The sequence below is a fragment of the Protopterus annectens genome, chromosome 3.part1, assembly GCF_019279795.1.
Source record: "Protopterus annectens isolate FY-2018-M chromosome 3.part1, PAN1.0, whole genome shotgun sequence".
Lineage (NCBI taxonomy): Eukaryota > Metazoa > Chordata > Ceratodontiformes > Protopteridae > Protopterus > Protopterus annectens.
The window spans coordinates 1821965440-1821982677 of NC_056732.1; the positions used below are offsets into that span (position 1 = coordinate 1821965440).

Genomic DNA, 17238 nt, shown 5'->3' on the forward strand with positions numbered 1-17238 from the left:
TCTTAGTAATTTTGTTGATCTGTTGCCTCTTCTATAGTTTTCTAACAGTGACACTTCTCATTGTAATTGCGTTACAGTTTTCTCTATTCAATACTTCCACTATGGTATTCGATTTGTCTCCTTCGTTTCCCTCACTACCCCTTCTTCTTGCGGTAGAACTTTATCAGTTATTAATTTAGCAGCACAGTAATATATCCTGTTTATTTCTGTTATATCGCATGGATCTCTATGGACAGTCCTAATTACTGCATACATTTATTTTATCAGACTTCTGACTTTTTGGGTTTTACTGACCTTCTGCAGTCTATTTCTTTCACTGATCTTAATATGTCAATCTCTATTCAATCAAACAACTCTTCTCTTAGCTCATTTTCTTCCAAACTGAGGGAACATCCCTTATTTTCTAGTTCCTGTGGGCAGTCTATAGAAAGTTCTATAGCATCTTCCTGTGGCAATTTCTCTTCAATTTCATCCTGTGCCAACCATTGGTCTGTCATCTGGAACTCACTGGCCTATCACTCCTCAGCACTGACTGCATCAGAGTTACTAATTACTACAATTTCCTGTTCATTTCCTTACTGTCTAACTTCAAGTGAAAGTTTATACTGGTTTCCTGTGGAAGGCTCCAAAATATTTTGATATGTGTACCTGATCAATTACTTCCTGTTCGACTGGTTTCCCCTTGATTTGCATATCCACTGCTCTATCCTGTTGTGGTGCTTTCTGCATTTGATTTTCTACACTGAATCCTTCACTTTGCAGGTGCTCCATAACCTCAGTTTCTATTTCTTTAACTTCTCCATTACTTATCTCCTTTTCTACTTTTCCTCTTTGTCTGCTTATTTTTTGTATTGTAAACTTCTCTATGTCTGAATTCCTTTGCCTGTATTTCTCTTCAAATATCTTTGGTGCTGCTCTTTTTGCATTGGTTAGTTTTGCTTTCTCCTTTGCATAAATATTACACCATATTTAATCTCTTTTTCTTTCCCATGTCCATATTTCTTCTTCAGATGTCTCCTGATCTACTGGTTTTTCCTTATTTGTGGACTCACTACATCATGCTGTGATGCAACCTGTGTTAGACCTTCTATACCAAATCCTTCACTTTGCAGGCATTCCATAACTTTAACTCATTTTTTTTAACTTCTACTTTACTAATCTTCATTTCTGCATTCCATCTTTGTGTCTAGTGTGGATAATCCGATGATGTGCAATAAGCCAGCTTGAGTAGAATAGAGAAATAAAGTACTATGGTCTAGGCAACCCAAGTTTACTGCCGGGTTTGTCTTATGTTTAAAATTCTTGTCACATATAGCATATCAGATTTATATGCAGTCTTCACCTTTATTTATGCAACTCTTGTCACACACACTGCATTTGAAGGACTTATGCCCAGTGCAAATATCATGACATTGCATTATGTTTTTTTTTCTGTATAAAACCTTTGCCACGTGTGGCACACTTAGAGGTTTTCTGCATAGTGTGACTGTTCTGATGTCTTTCCATATTGCTCTTAGTTATAAAACTCTTGTCACACTTGGAGCATTTATAGGGCTTCTGATCACTGTGGACAAATTGATGTTGCTGCATGTTACCTTTCTGTGTGAAACCCTTGCCACATGTGGTACATTTAAAAGGTTTCTCCCCAGTATGGATGTTTTGATGCATTACCATAGCACTCTTCTGTGTAAACCTCTTATCGCACATAGCGCACTTATAGGGTTGCTGTCCAGTGTGGATGCTCTCATGCATTACCATAGTTCTCTTCCATACAAAACTCTTGTCACATATGGTGCATTTGTACGATTTGTGCCCAGAATGGACATGCTGATGTTGCCTCATGTTACCCTTCTTTGTAAATTCCTTGCCACATGTAGGGCATTTATAAGGTTTCTTCCCCGTATGGATGCTCTGATGACTTACCATAGACTTCTGATATATAAATCTTTTGTCACAGATTGTACATTTAAAGGGTTTTTCTCCAGTGTGGCCAAGCTGATGCCCTATTAAGTACCTTTTATCTGCAAAAGTCTTGCCACAGATATCACATTTGTGTGGATTTTGTTTGGTGTGGGTATATTGGTGTTTTTTCATGTTACTCTTCTGTACAAAACCTTTGCCACACACAGCATGTTTATATACTTTTTTGTGTTCCTTCTTGACATACTGATGGTTTAGCAAGTCTGCCTTCTTTGTGAAACATGTAGGACGTATGTGAGGTTCACATTTTCTCTCATTAACAAGTGCAACATATTTATTTAGCTTTTTGCTGCTGAAAACAGGTTCATCTGTTTCCAACGTATTATTTTGATTTTTCCCCCTATGATTCAAAAAGTCACTATGAAGGGGTAATGCTTTGCTGGACTTAACCCATTTGCATGGATTTTCCTGTCTAGGAGTTTTCAGATGTATTTCAAGTTTAGTTTTCTGTACAAAACCATCAGTGCTTTCCACACAGTTATGGTACTGGTTTTCGGTGTGCTCCTGGTCATATCTTGTACTAACAACCTTAGCCGGCAAAGTTTTGTGACATCTGAAGTTTTTGCATGTTCCACATGATGGCAGCTGACTCTGAATTTCACTGAAATCTGCATTCCTGCGGACTTGAAAGAAACATGAATTAGTTAGAATATAATGGTTCACAAAGAGGGTTTACTTTCTATCTCACAGTGTTATATTCTGAATTATATGTTTGACAAATCTTTCTGAATCTTTTAATTTTAGTGAAAAATAAACTTTCATTAACAAGTGTCACTAACAAAGGAAAAGAATAGCAACGTTAACATATTAACTATAACAGCGATGTTTGGAGTACAAGGATTACTGCATCAGTAACATTTGTAATGAGCGGGAAAAATATGCCACGAACCGACAGCGACTACAAAGCCTGACTTTCACAGCTTTAGACATCATCTTTGGGGGGGGGGGTGATTCCTCCCCCATTAATTCTGTGAACATCAGCAGGATGGATGGAACAAAGAAGAGAACAGCTTATGCCGTCTTCAGTTCTTTTATAGAATGACTGAGGAGTCACCAAAAAGTGCACCCACAGCGCCTGGTTATGGGGGTAAACATGAGTCATTCCCACAAGAGAAAGTACACATGTATGGTACTTGGATGGTTCCTCTACTCTTACATCAGTCTTCCAGTTATGGTAGGTATACTGAACATGCAGGCAGACATGCAGGATGGAGCCGTCACTGCAATGACGATCCTTATACTATAACCACACAAAACGAAAATAAAGTAATTAACACAAACCAGTCAGCGATGCAAACACAGTCAGTTTAATAGTGAGTGCTTTCGAAGGAGTCAATGCCCCAACTTCTTCAGACAAAGAAAGTGAAAGTCACTACAGTGACGATCCTTATACTGCATTTATACGCAGGAGGGAGTCGTCACTGCAGTGACGATCCTTATACTACATTTATACGCAGGATGGAGTCGTCACTGCAGTGACGATCCTTATACTACATTTATACGCAGGATGGAGTCGTCACTGCAGTGACGATCCTTATACTACATTTATACACAGGATGGAGTCGTCACTGCAGTAACAATCCTTATACTACATTTATACACAGGATGGAGTCATCACTGCAGTGACGATCCTTATACTACATTTATACACAGGATGGAGCCGTCACTGCAGTGACGATCCTTATACTACATTTATATGCAGGATGGAGCCGTCACTGCAGTGACGATCCTTATACTACATTTATATGCAGGATGGAGCCATCACTGCAGTGACGATCCTTATACTACATTTATATGCAGGATGGAGCCATCATGCAGTAATGATCCTTATACTACATTAATACGCAGGATGGAGCCGTCACTGCAGTAATGATCCTTATACTACATTTACATGCAGGATGGAGCCGTTACTATAGTGACAATCCTTATACTACATTTATATGCAGGATGGAGCCATCACTACAGTGACGACCCTTAACTACATTTATATGCAGGATGGAGCTATCACTGCAGTAATGATCCTTATAAAACATTTACATGCAGGATGGAGCCGTCACTTCAGTGACAATCCTTATACTACATTTATATGCAGGATGGAGCCGTCACTGCAGTGACAATCCTTATACTACATTTACATGCAGGATGGAGCCGTCACTGCAGTGACGATCCTTATACTACATTTACATGCAGGATGGAGCTGTCACTGCAGTAACAATCCTTATAAATTTACATGCAGGATGGAGCTGTCACTGCAGTAACAATCCTTATACTACATTTATATGCAGGATGGAGCCGTCACTGCAGCGGCGATCCTTATACTACATCTATACGCAGGATGGAGCTGTCACTCCAGTGACAATCCTTATACTACATTTACATGCAGGATGGAGCCGTCACTGCAGTGACAATCCTTATACTACATTTATATGCAGGATGGAGCCGTCACTGCAGTGACGATCCTTATACTACATTTACATGCAGGATGGAGCCGTCAATGCAGTGACAATCCTTATACTACATTTATATTCAGGATGGAGCCATCACTGCAGTGACAATCCTTATACTACATTTATATGCAGGATGAAACCGTCACTGCAGTGACGATCCTTATACTACATTTATATGCAGGATGGAGCCGTTACTGCAGTGACGATCCTTATAATACATTTATATGCAGGATGGAGCTGTCACTGCAGTGACGATCCTTACACTACATTTATATGCAGGATGGAGCCGTCACTGCAGTGACGATCCTTATACTACATTTATACGCAGGATGGAGCCGTCACTGCAGTGACGATCCTTATACTACATTTATACGCAGGATGGAGCTGTCACTGCAGTAATGATCCTTATACTACATTTATATACAGGATGAAACCATCACTGCAGTGACGATCCTTATACTACATTTATATGCAGGATGGAGCCGTCACTCCAGTGACAATCCTTATACTACATTTATATGCAGGATGGAGCTGTCACTGCAGTAACAATCCTTATACTACATTTATATGCAGGATGGAGCCGTCATTGCAGAGACGATCCTTATACTACATTTATATGCAGGATGGAGTCATCACTCCAGTGACAATCCTTATACTACATTTACATACAGGATGGAGCCATCACTGCAGTGATGATCCTTATACTACATTTACATGCAGGATGGAGCCATCACTACAGTGATGATCCTTATACTACATTTATATGCAGGATAGAGCAGGATGGAATTGTCACTGCAGTAACAATCCTTATACTACATTTATATGCAGGATGGAGCCGTCACTGCAGTGACGATCCTTATACTACATTTATATGCAGGATGGAATATGCAGGATGGAGCCGTCACTGCAGTGACGATCCTTATACTACATTTATATGCAGGATGGAGCCGTCACTCCAGTGATGATCCTTATACTACATTTATATGCAGGATGGAGTCATCACTCCAGTGACGATCCTTATACTACATTTATAAGCAGGATGGAGCCGTCACCCAAGTGACGATCCTTATACTACATTTATATGCAGGATGGAGCCGTCACTCCAGTGACAATCCTTATACTACATTTATAAGCAGGATGGAGCCGTCACTGCAGTGACAATCCTTATACTACATTTATATGCTGGATGGAGCCGTCACTCCAGTGACGATCCTTATACTACATTTATACGCAGGATGGAGCCGTCACTGCAGTGACAATCCTTATATTACATTTATACGCTGGATGGAGCCGTCACTGCAGTGATGATCCTTATACTACATTTATACGCAGGATGGAGCCGTCACTGCAGTGACAATCCTTATATTACATTTATATGCTGGATGGAGCCGTCACTCCAGTGACGATCCTTATACTACATTTACATGCAGGATGGAGCCATCACTGCAGTGACAATCCTTATACAACATTTATATGCAGGATGGAGCCATCACTGCAGTGACAATCCTTATATTACATTTATAAGCAGGATGGAGCCGTCACTCCAGTGACGATCCTTATACTACATTTATAAGCAGGATGGAGTCGTCACTGCAGTGACAATCCTTATATTACATTTATATTCAGGATGGAGCCGTCACTCCAGTGACAATCCTTATACTACATTTATAAGCAGGATGGAGCCGTCACTGCAGTGACAATCCTTACATTACATTTATATGCTGGATGGAGCCGTCACTCCAGTGACAATCCTTATACTACATTTATATGCAAGATTGAGCTGTCACTCCAGTGACGATCCTTATACTACATTTATATGCAGGATGGAGCCGTCACTGCAGTGACGATCCCTATATTACATTTATATGCAGGATGGAGCCGTCACTGCAGTGACGATCCTTATACTACATTTATATGCAGGATGGAGCCGTCACTCCAGTGACGATCCTTATACTACATTTATATGTAGGATGAAGCCGTCACTGCAGTGACAATCCTTCTACTATATTTACAAGCAGGACGGAGCCGTCACTACAGTGACAATCCTTATACTACATGTATATGCAGGATGGAGCCATCACTGCAGTGACAATCCTTGCACTACATTTATTGTTACAGTGAGTATGCTCGCATGTCTCTACTATGTGTAATGTAACGAACACTGATGTATCATCATTCACCAAGAATAGCAGAGTACTAAGGGATTATAGAATCTGGCCAAAACTCATGAAAACTCTGATGAGGTCTGGTCATGGTTACCAGACAAAAGCGCTTCCTTTGAGTGTAATACATTTTGGTTGTTCAGCTGGCATTCCTAGCCTCATTTGTTGGATTTGGTTTTGCCAAAACTTATGAATACAGGAGTAAGGCTGCAGGAGCAAACCATGCTCTGTTCCTGGAGAGAACGTCCAACGTGTATTGCCTGCAGAAAGTAAGAATGATGTCCAATTAACCACCTCGCAAATTCTCTAAATAAAAATATGCTTTAATAAATCTGTGTTAGCATCCACTCCATTTTACTGTTGTGGAATAGAAGTTAATCTGTCCCCACAACAGGGCCAGTGCTAACAATTTGGGGACTCTTATCACACTTCAGCTTGAAGTGCCCCAACACCCCTCCCTCAACAAGGACAATACACGTGACATCAATACATTCAGACATTACCTGTGCCTGACACATTCATCACTTCAATGTATATACAAGTCTGCACAAGCAACCTTACAAACCATGGATGAGACACTCACTAGCATTTACTTACAATGTTGTTACAATTATGTGATAATGAGGTTTGTCACAAAGTACCCAGCATGAGAGCACCAGGCCTGGTGGATTGTTGCTTGGATCTGTTTCCATGCAGAGAATCAGTTCTTAGTTTTGTGGTGCTGTGTTGTTCCACCTAGAAGTTTTCAAACTGTAACAATATTCACAGTTATAGTCAAGTATACTACGTATCTCAGCCACAGCAACAAATTATAACATGTTAAGTATGCCAGTTCAGACCCAGACCCAGATAGAAAAGAGTAACCCATTTTAATATCATGCATGAAACTAACCTATCATTTTTAAATGTGTTTTTTTATGCAGCTTAGTGGGTCCACAAGCCCTCTGTGGTTCAATGTTGGCACTAAACAGTCCTTAAAGAAAAGGGTTCCTATAAGATAATTGTGGTGGTTTCTAAGAATCTTAATATTCTTAATGTTCAAAACAATATTACGGAATTTTCTACTAATTCTAGATATTTATTCCATACAAGAAACACGTTTAATAATAGAGTAAACATCCCCCTTGTCTTCCCTAATAAAAAATGGGCACCAAAGAAACCCCTCCTATTATGATGTTTATTACCCATAATTCTCTTACATGTGTAACTAAGAAGTGGCAATTACTAGCCTCTACCTAATTCATAATTTCTAATTTCTGTAGCCGCCTAGTTATCGTCATCCGAGCAAGTTCTATGCACTGTTAAAAATTCACCATAAGGCAAAAATTTAAGTGTGAAGGGGGCATTGAAAAAAAAAAATATTGGCTAGTGCAGGCATCATATAAATTTTCACTGTGATTCTGTTCTACTTCATCTAGTTACAAATTCAAACATGCTATTTAAGAATTATGCATCATTTAAGTGACTGAGAGTTAATCTATTCATACCAAAAGGTAGAAAGGTCACACAGACAAACCATTCAGAAAAAAACTAAGTCCCAAGGGTTTGGATGTTGGTTGGGATATTTTGTAGGCATCCTAATACTTATGAACATCAATCTTGATTTTAAGCTCTGTGTTTCTAAATTTTCATCAAACAAAATTGTACTAATGAAGCAAGAGCAAACAATTGGTGCAGAGGTTAGCATTGTCACCTAACAGCAAGAAGCTCTCAGGTTTGATTCTTGGCTGGGGTGCCCTCTGTGTGGAGTCTTCATGTCGTCCCCATTTTTGTATAGGTTTCCTCCCACATTCCAAAGACATGTGACTGGAGTGTTTCTACCTGGGTCTCCACTGAAAATGTGTGCTGTCCCAGTTGGGCTTCCCCGGTAAACACATGTTAAATAAATAAATAAATAAAATAAACAAACATGGTTATGTCCACGGCTAGTGGGGTTTGGCTTCAATGGTCTAACTGTACCCGTAATTATTTTTACAGGTATTCAGAAATGAATTAGCTGAAACAATGGTGTGCTCTTAAGGGGTAATTTGCATATGTCCCCTGGGCCTTCACTGCAGAAGGAATAAGGTCTTACACAGTGAAGACTCTAGCTTGGCTGGGTCCTTCTTGCAGTTCTTTTTATCATAGGATAATAGGAAATTACTAGGCTAATGGCCACAAAGCCTTTTTAAGCCTAGCCATTCATGCTGCAATTTTCCCATCTATCAATGCCAGCGGCCTAGAATGGCTTTGGTATATGCCTGTGCCTTATAGCATCTACGAGCTGCCCCTGTTCATAAGAGCACAGGTGCCAAGCCAGGGGTGAATTTGCAGTTTCTTATCAGCTGGTCCAAACTGCACTTGAATAAGCTTATGGAAGACCTGTGCTTCAAATGAAACCCCCAGAGAAGGGGTAATCTCTGAAACACATATCTATTCACATTCAAAATGAAAAAAAAAATTCAATCATCTTAGCACTGTTATCAATAATAAATCCTCATTACCATGTCCATAAAAACATTCTCCATTTAACAACTATCTTCAAACATGACAATATGGATCTATGTCAGAAGACTGACTTTGCTAAAAATCAAACTACATATGCTCAAGACCATATGACTGACTTTATGAAAACTTGAACAGAATAAGACAACAAGAATCTATATTCCCAGCACCCCCTGCATAGTAGAGATACCAACTCCAAGATCACACTACAGAGGGAAAAGGATAAACTCCCCTATCAACACGGTACCATGATCGCCATACAAAAACTACAATGTTTTGGAAAGTTGATCATATGATCTCGACCATATGAAGTTCGACATTCTGAAACTTCAGTGTTCTGAAAGGGTCCCATTTAAATATATATATATATATATATATATATATATATATATATATATATATATGTGTGTGTGTCTGTGTGTAAAATACATTTTGCATGTGTATGTGTATATATATATATATATATATATATATATATATATATATATATATATGTGTGTGTGTGTGTGTGTGTCTGTATCCCCTTTGAAATGTCGAAAGCCCAGATAACTAAACTGCATTTTTGCAACACAAAAATTGCGAAACATTACATTACATTATTTATATATATGTGCACACACACACACATATATATATATATATATATATATATATATATATATATATATATATATATACACACACACACACACACACACACACACACACACACACACATAATCAGATAGATACACATTATATATATTCCTGTTCTGACAAAACCATGAACAAACTTTTGTAACTGGGGCAGATATTGCCTTCGGGGCAGTTCTCTTCAACTGCAGAAAACAAAATCAGTACAAAATAAGAACATATAACTTCTATCACTTCATCATCAAAAAAAAAAGTGAAACAGCTAAATAACTTCTAAGCCACAATGATATTCAGTGGTTATATTCAGACTCACATCTACTGTAACAAAAGAAAATATTTACACCACTTCACCTATTTCACTTTCTGAATAAGATTCCCACTATCTCTTTATGTAGGAGGTTAAAGTTATAACTACTGTCTGTAAGCATAAAATCAATAACCAAACAGACCCTTTCCAAGGGACCCCAGCCTGTGACAGTTATTTATCTATCTATCCTTGCTGTCTGGGGAAGTCTAAAAGGGACAGATACCCTTTTTCAGTGGAGGCATAGGCAGAAAAGAACCAATATTCAAATCCATAGGCAATATACAGGTGTTTTTTCATTTTCTACATTGTAAATAAAATTTTCATCCTGGGTACATATACATTTTTGCATACATAATTAGGTCTAACAGATGATTACTGCTAACCTTTTATAATACAATTTGTGACTATAGCAAGAGGAGAACATAAGAGATTACCTGTGCATTTGTATAAGGCTGTAGCAGACAGAATTACAGAGAAAAATAAGGCGAGACAAAAACTGACGTTTGGTTTGAAATTAGCAAATTGAGATACGATTGAGGGATGAGGGAGAGCAAGGATTAAGTAGGAGCAGGTAGTTAAGGAATATAATCAGTTACATGTTTGCAGTAGTAGATAGAAGGGAAAGTGTAATATCACCATGTGGGAATTTATTAAGGAGCAGCTATCATTTTGTCAGACATATTGCAGCTTCTATTTTCTTCAGGACTGGAAATTGTCCGGCTGTAGAGCAACAGCAGAGCCAATTGACTTTTAGATGTTGTTTTAGCAGACTTTTAAAGCATGTGTTGTTTTCTGTAAGCTTTAACTCTAGTGGGATGAAGTTACTCAGTTTTTTGACACAGTGAGAACAGAGTAAGTTTCTGGCAGACTGTTGTGAGGTACTTCGAGCTAAGAGAGATTTGTTACTGCAGCACAGAGTTCTGTTCTTGCTGTATGGTAGTAACATGCTTTTTACAGAGGATCAATTGTCTGGCTTGTAGACAAGTTTGTGGGCAGTTGTGAGTTGACAGTAGGTTACCTGATTTGGAAGTTCTAGCCAATTTAGGTCCTTTAGGGCTGTGCCGTGGTGGGTTTTATTTTTTATTTTTTTTTTATTTTATTTGACATTTGTTGACCGGGGTAGTCCGACTGGATGCATGTCCATTTTCAGCGGAGGCCCGGGGAGAAAAGCTCCAATGGTAAGCAGATACAGCATTACATAATACCAGCATTACATATTACAGACTATTTACAGAGATTACATAAGTAAGCAAGTTAAACAAGTTCCACAGGTTACAGTTAATCCTGAGCACAAGTCAGGATTAAATTAAATTATACAATAAACTGGTTAACAAATATTTACACATTCTAGAGAGAGTTAGCCAGGCTTGATACACTGACATAGCCAGTTAAGTGACAGATGTTGTTTGAGTCTAGTTTTAAATTGACCTAAGGTGGAAAGTAAGGTAATATCAGCTGGAAGAGAGTTCCAGGATCTACTTACAGAGTTTGCAAAGAGAGAATCACCGCTTTGTTATTAATTTTGCTAGTCTGAATTAATAGTTTGTTAGAGGATCGACGCGGTCTAGGATTGTTATAGGGGGTGATAATATTTTTAAGTGCAGGAGTATTGTCCGGATTATAGAGGATTTTATAGGCCATAATCAGTTGGTTATACTGGATTAGGCTGGGTAGTTCAAGCCACCCAAGCTGATTTAGATTGATGCAATGATGCGTCCTAAAAGGCAGCCCAGTGGCAAACCTGGCAGTGTGGTTGTAGCAAATTGAGAGTTTGTTAAGGACAGTCTTATTTAAATGAGATATGTTGCAGATCTTGCTATTTTACTATAGCATGCATCAAGTTTGGACTTAAGGGTAATGGTAACATTAGTGAAGACAAGTGATACATGCAATACAGATGGAAGTAAGTAGGTTGCTGCTATGGATTTTCTTGTAAATTACTGATTTGCTCTGTACAGTAGGAACCTAGTTTTTTGTGTATATTTTAGATAGTTTGGAGAATATGTTGGTCATATATGAGTTTGTTGTCTACGAGTACTCCCAGGTAATATAGCTTCTGTCATGGTTTCAGTTATTGAACTGTCAGATGAGACTGTCTTCAAAGTAGCAGAAACGGCAAACAACAGGATACACAACCGACACTTTTTTCCAAGGTACAAAAACCTCCAGTAAGCGCTTTCATCTCCTAAAACAATCACAAGAGACTTCTTCAGACTGAGGTAACCAAAACCAAACACACTTTAAATACCACATTCTAATCACATGCTCTATCACGATTCATATACAAAAATATAAAATGTCACATTATTTCACATGCATAGTTAAAAAACATCATATGATAAAATAACTTAAATACACGTACGCTACTGTTTTAAACCTTTCCTTTTTAGGTTTAGTAGTATTAACCAGGGAATCTAATACTAAAATTTATAATTCACCTTACACTTGCTAACTTTATAATGTTTACACACAGCATTTTATTATCTCCTATTTGAAGGAGTTTCTATGTTGAAAGAACTACTAGTGAGGTGAATAGGAGAATAAACAAACACAAATATGCTATTCAAATAGGAGATAATAAAATGCTGTGTGTAAACATAATAAAGTGTGAGCGCAAGTTAAAGCAGCGCATTTATGAACACAATTATGCTATTTCCAAGAAAGATCTCACCAATGCTTTAGCACGCCACACCTCAGTATATGAGGACCATACCTTTAAGTTTACAGTCTTAAAACATATCCAAGATGACCTTAGAGCAGGTCTTGGCAAGTGCTTCTAGAAAAAGAGGAATTATTTTGGCAAATTTGAACAGCTGCATATTTGTCTCCTGGACTTAATGAGTTTGTATCCATTGCCTGTGTGCTCAAACATTTGGCGTTGCGAAGATAACTTCGAGTGTGTGTGTACATATATATATATATTTTTTAACTTTGTTAACATGTTCAATTTTTACATACTTTGTCATTTATTGTTATTATTTTTAAGTTTTTGAAGTTTAAGAAACTTACATAGGCTAAGATTAATAGCCTTGTATTTAGAATAATTGTTTCTTAAGGCTTTAAGCTGCCAATGTGTTATTTTGGTGTGGGTTATTTTCACGAATGAGGGCATGTTTAAAAGTGTATTGCTGCTTTAAAATCTTAACTGCAATTAATTTAATTAATTGATTGATTTTTAAAAAATGTTTTTATACATCTGTTTTGGTATGTAGTAGTTTGTCTGAAGAAGGGAAGATACAAGTTTTCCCGAAAGCGCTTATTAAATTTGTTTGTGCATTTTGGTGTTTGCTCCTGGTTCTTCGCTTTTGTGTTTTCTACAATGGTTAAGGTGTTGACCTTACAAATACAAGGTGCAAGATTTGATTCTCACATGGGGTAACTGGCTAGGCTTAAAATGGCCCACAAGGGCAGTTAGCCTCATACTAACCTATAAACCTAACCTATGAGGGGAGTTGAGGGATAGGAATACAGAAGTCCCAATGGCCAATCATGAACCACAGCATCCCCTGGGTGACTCCTCCATTTGGGGGGGGGGGGGTCAGAGCAAAGAATTTGCTGCATTTGTGATTAACCGGAGAGGCAAAAAGATTTCAGCAAGGGAGATCGAAGGCGGTCGAATATCCGATGTTCCACTGATGGATTCAGGGTCCACTTGTTTGGACTCAGGGTAGATCTGCTGAGTTTGTCTGCTAATACGCTGGAACTGCCAGGAGTATGCATTGCAAGAAGAAAGCGCCTGGAAGATGCACTCATTTCCATAACTCTCATGACCTCTTTGCACAGAGGCTAACATTGTGTTCCCCCCTGTTTGTTGATGTACCAGACCACTGCAATATTGTCTGACTGAATTGCAATGGTCCCGAGAGGGAGACAGTCTTGAAAGGCTTGCAGTGTTAAAAGGACTGCTCTCTTCTCCAGGACATTGATGTGCAATTTGGTCTTGAAGGGGGACCATGTGCCTTGAACAGTCCTTCCCCAATAATGCCCCCCCAATAGGGAAGTATCCATGGTCACCATGGCTTGGGGCTGGGGAAGACAGAAGGGTCTGCCTAGACGAAGGTCCTGCGCTTGGAGCCATCAAGCAAGGTGACATCTGCAGATATGAGAAATACCTGATAGTCAGGGATATGGGATGAAGACGAGTTGACCATTGCACTGTTAGGTCCACTCTAGAACTCGCATGGGATCTCTGGTGAGAGAGACTAACTGAATCGATGCCGCCATTGAACCTAGCACCTGCAAGATTAAATTGACTGCAGGACATTCCAGATCTAGAAGAAGATGGACCTGTTCCTGAATCATCTCGACTTTGCGTGGGAGAAGTGTTGCAGTCTCTGACACCATCTTCAGAAGGACCCCGATAAATTCCAGGCTCTGACACATGGTAAGATGAGATTTGGGCAGGTTGACTGTGATGCCTAGGTCTTGAAAGAGACTGAGTGTGTAATATGTGGCCAGTGTGAGAAAATGCCATGGTGGTGCCATGAGGAGCCAATCGGGGCAGGTATGGAAAGACCTGGAAACTTTGCAGCCAGAGATGGGCTGCTATCACTGCCATACATATGGTAAACACCAGGGGGGCTGAGGTGAGTCCAAAGGGCAGGGCTCTGAACTGATAGTTTTTGGCCCCCAGCCAGAAGTACAGGTATCTCCTGGAGTGTCTATTGACTTTGATGTGATAGTATGCATTCTTGAGATCCACTGAGTGTAACCAATCGTCCTTGTGCAGAACAGGCAAGAATGGACTGAACACTGTCCATCTGGAAATTTGACTTCTTGACTGATAAACTTAAAACACTGAGGTCAGAATGGGATGAAGGTCCCCATTTTTTTGGGCACCAAAAAGAAGCGAGAGTAAGTTCTGGGCCCTTGTTGCCCTGTTGGGACCTCCTGGATGCCTCTTTTTTGTAGGAGGTCTCAAACATCTAGAAGCACCAACTCCCTTTGGCATGGTGAAACACCCAGGAGAGATTTTTGAGCTGGAGGGGGCTGAAAAAAGGGGATGAGGTAATCCCTGGATGCAATGTTCAACACCCACTGATCTGAGGCAATACTTGTCCAGGATAGTGGGTGGAGGGAGAGATGACCCCCGACTTCCTCCAGGGCAGGACAACTGGGCATCACTTCAGCAGCACTGAAAGGCTTCTCTGAGAAAGTTTCCAAAGAACTCTGGTTCTGCAGACCTCCACTGCCTCTGGGACAGTATTTGTTGTCAAACCCCCTTCCTGGCCGGAGGAAGAAGATTCCTGTGGAGTATCCTGGAAGGAAAACTGAGACCTGTGGAACCACAGTTTCTTACTACCCCTCTGATTTTTGGAAAAGGATAGTTGGTGAGTAGAGAACTTGATCCTGACCACGAACAGAGTCTGTCACTCCTGGTCACTATGGGTTAAGTTTCTTTGACCGAAAGGCCAAAAGAGTTGACCCCTCAAAAGAGGCATTAGTGAATGATGCCTTGAAGGGTTCCACAAAACCACAAAGGCGAAGCCAAGCATGGTGCCTAATGGCAATGCCAGTGTCAGCACTCGAGAGGTGGCATCCATTGCATTGGTGATCAACCTCATCAAGGCATTAGCCAGGGAAGTCAAAGTAGACAGCTTTGGAGGGACCAATTTGAGACTCCTCTTTCTGAGTTATTACATTTGGATGTAGAGTGCTCTGATATCAAGTAACTTTGCAGCTGGGTAAAGTGTGCCATGTAGTTGATTGCTCTCAGTCTGAATGTAGCTGAGGCAAGCACATGCTTCCCAAAATGGTCAGTTGCCTGAGACTCCCTGTTTGGGGGATTGACCATGGAGCTCTGTTCAGCGAGCTCCTTCTTTTTTTGTAGCTGCGACCACCACCATAGCATCAATGGGAATGCCTTTGCTCCAAAAAGCCTTGTCTTTGGTGGGACTTAGGAACTTATCAGCTTTCTTGGGAACTGGTTCCACTGTATCTGGCTCCTTCCACGCCCTACTGGATATGAGGTGAACAAGATCATCAGCAGGGGAGACACCCAGGTAGAAGATGGGCCCGTTCCGAAGGCCTTCAGGAACACGGATTCCTCTGAAGATGGGGCGGGGGAAGACCAACTGCCTCACTTTTTAAGGATGTTGAGGATGTCCTCAAAGGACACCTCCTTAGACAGAAGTTTGAGGGAGCCATCTACTTTCTCAAAATCCATGTCTTCAGTGAGGGACTCTTGAGGGGAGTCCAAGTGCCTCCTCTTGCATGTCGTCTTCTGAGAAGGCTCCTCCCTGGTGGACTCGGGACGACTCAGAAGAGGAAGGGACCCCAATGGGGGAAATGCCCATCTGAAGGTGGTCATGAGAGGGCTGACCCAGGTATGATGATGAGGTGTCACCTCCCAATGTTGAGTGACATCCCCAGATGCTATCGGCCCTAAGCTGTCCAAAGTGGAGGCCCCCAGAGGAAAGGAATGGTCCAAAAGCTCTGGTCCCAACACTACTCTCCAATAACCCCCACCGACCTCGTGGGGCTGAGGCACCACCAGCTCTGAGGGCAATGGAGCTGAAACTTCTAGGGGCCCAGAAGGTGTGGGAATGGAAGCAATGCCCAATACAGTTGGCTGCTCCTTAGGGATGTTCTGATCCTGGGGGACTGAACCCAGATGGGTCGATTGAGGAGAGAGGAGTTCCATGGATGGAGAAGATCACCAGGGCAAGTGGGCAGGGGATGGCAACAAGCCCAACTCAATTTGGTCCTTGAGAAAGCTCCTCATCATCCTATCCATATATGAGGGGAGTAGACTTCTGGTGGAATGGGAAAATAGTGAGGATTGTCCTGACCTAGCTGAGGGCCTGCAGTCTTGAGAAGGAGACCTTGAAAGCCCCAGATCTGATCTCCTGAGTCTGGAGGGGGAGCCTTCAATAATGATTGGATCTGACAAACTGTCGGATCTGAGGGCCAGCTTGGATATGTGGATGTAGAAGGTATCTCAGTCAGATCCGCTGAGTAGGCTGGATGCGAGGTCGGTCTAGGTCAGCTCAGATCCCAGGACCTCCAAGCATCTGAGGCCTCAAATCCGACAGAGGAAGCCGATGCTCTCTGAGCAGATGAGCCTGGACCTGAAGCTAGGGATCCTGGTCGCAGATCCAGGGAGCTGGAATCTGAGAGCCTCTGCTTTTTGGCAGGAGAATCTGTTGAGGATGAAGACTTCCTCTGGGATCTGAGGAAGTCTTAGAAGGGAAACCCAAAACCAAGGGACCCACTTTGGCCAATC

At 40.7% G+C, this 17238-nt stretch overlaps 1 protein-coding gene across 1 annotated transcript in view; it reads right to left on the minus strand.

The window, feature by feature from the left end:
- Nucleotides 1–952: 952 nt before the first annotated feature.
- LOC122798921 (zinc finger imprinted 3-like) overlaps nucleotides 953–17238 on the minus strand; it is a 144602-nt gene continuing 128316 nt past the window's right edge. Inside the window, exon 5 of the mRNA XM_044068011.1 lies at nucleotides 953–2603. Coding sequence (XP_043923946.1) covers nucleotides 1405–2603 — 1199 coding nt within the window. The 3' untranslated portion in view covers nucleotides 953–1404. The remainder of the gene's footprint in view (nucleotides 2604–17238) is intronic.